The 1,405-nt window shown below is 37.9% G+C and overlaps 1 protein-coding gene across 1 annotated transcript in view; it reads right to left on the bottom strand.

Moving 5' to 3' along the window:
* Positions 1 to 547: 547 nt before the first annotated feature.
* Positions 548 to 1,405, bottom strand: part of LOC105308524 (histone-lysine N-methyltransferase SMYD3-like) — a 446,229-nt gene continuing 445,371 nt past the window's right edge. Inside the window, exon 8 of the mRNA XM_011384522.2 lies at positions 548 to 754. Within this exon, the coding sequence (XP_011382824.1) occupies positions 563 to 754 (192 nt within the window). The 3' untranslated portion in view covers positions 548 to 562. The remainder of the gene's footprint in view (positions 755 to 1,405) is intronic.

The raw sequence follows: 1,405 nt of genomic DNA on the forward strand, positions 1-1,405 counted from the left end.
GAGGTAATGATCACAAAAGAATTCCAACAAATGTAAAACACTCTACAAAAGTAAGACTCATCAGATAACCTGACTGTGTGCAAACTAAAATTTAATAGGATCAATGTAAAGAAAGTATACGTGTAACATGAGAAAAGCTCATTCATTGTCTTTATGACATTTATTTTTGCTCTTCCCTTTTCAGAGAGTAAAAGTTGCTAGATAAATGATCTCTATCTAATAAAGTGTGGAAGCAAAAAGCCTCACAAAACAAATTTTAAAGAGATAAAAACTAGATATAACTTGGTCTCTTCATCGCTGAGAAATACTGTTACCAAGCGAGGTTGACTTCACCCTCTTACGACCTGTTCTAAAGGCACTCTGGCCTTCAACACCGTGTCATTACGTGTTTAATGCCCACATCCCCTCTAGACTCTAAGCTCCATGGATCTTTACCTGAGATTAAACTGCTTATTGCTTGGTTGGTGATAAACATTCCAGTAAATAAAATATATGCAGCACTGTGCATTATTTTATTTACTTCTGTTTCCTGCTATGCACTGACGGTCATTTACTTTTGGATTCATGAAATAGAAGCTGAGTTCTCTGAAGGATCATCGTGATGTGACTGGGAGGTATTCCAAGCTGGTTCCACACAACATACCTTATCCTGGGTTTGGCACCGGGAACAGTCACATTCAAAGCAGTACTGGTCCCTCAGCTGCTTCCGGCGCTCCTCACTGGTCATCAGCATGTCCAGGTAGCAGATGGTGAGCTGTGGAGGTCACAGAGAGAAATGGGGCCACGTGGCTACTGTGCTCATTTCTTTAACAAACACTTACTATTACTGCTAATTCTTAAAGTAAAACATGTTTTCATTACACACCAAAAAAGTCTAAGAGAGAAGATACTACTTACAGTGTCTCCACCCAAATAAATACATATAAAATTTTTAATGCATCACCTTCCGGGTCTTTGTTACATAGTGAGCATGTATGTATCACACATTTATTTTAAAGAACTGGGCTCACTAACTCGAGACATTTTTATGCCTTACTTTTTATTCAGTAGACAGTAAAATATCAAGAGTTGTTATATGTTCAGTATTACTAAGTTTGGGAATAAATTCTACAAGCACTGGTAATTGGAGAAGCCAAAATAATCCTGGCAGTCAAACAGGTAGCAGACGACATGGCCAGATTGTTCTTAAATCCTAATTCAATTCTGTCGCTGCCTCACAGAATTTAGGGTCAACCAGATTTGCTATCTTTGCAATGAGGAGATTGCTCGCTTACTTTTGACTAGATTTAAAAAAAAAAAAGGTGGAATGATTTCCAAATAGGGAGAATTTAATGTCAGAATGCAATCACTGATGGAGGCTCTAAAACTGACTTCCTTGGACCCTTTCAAATACCATAACTATGCC

Source organism: Pteropus vampyrus, unplaced genomic scaffold (assembly GCF_000151845.1).
Source record: "Pteropus vampyrus isolate Shadow unplaced genomic scaffold, Pvam_2.0 Scaffold584, whole genome shotgun sequence".
Lineage (NCBI taxonomy): Eukaryota > Metazoa > Chordata > Mammalia > Chiroptera > Pteropodidae > Pteropus > Pteropus vampyrus.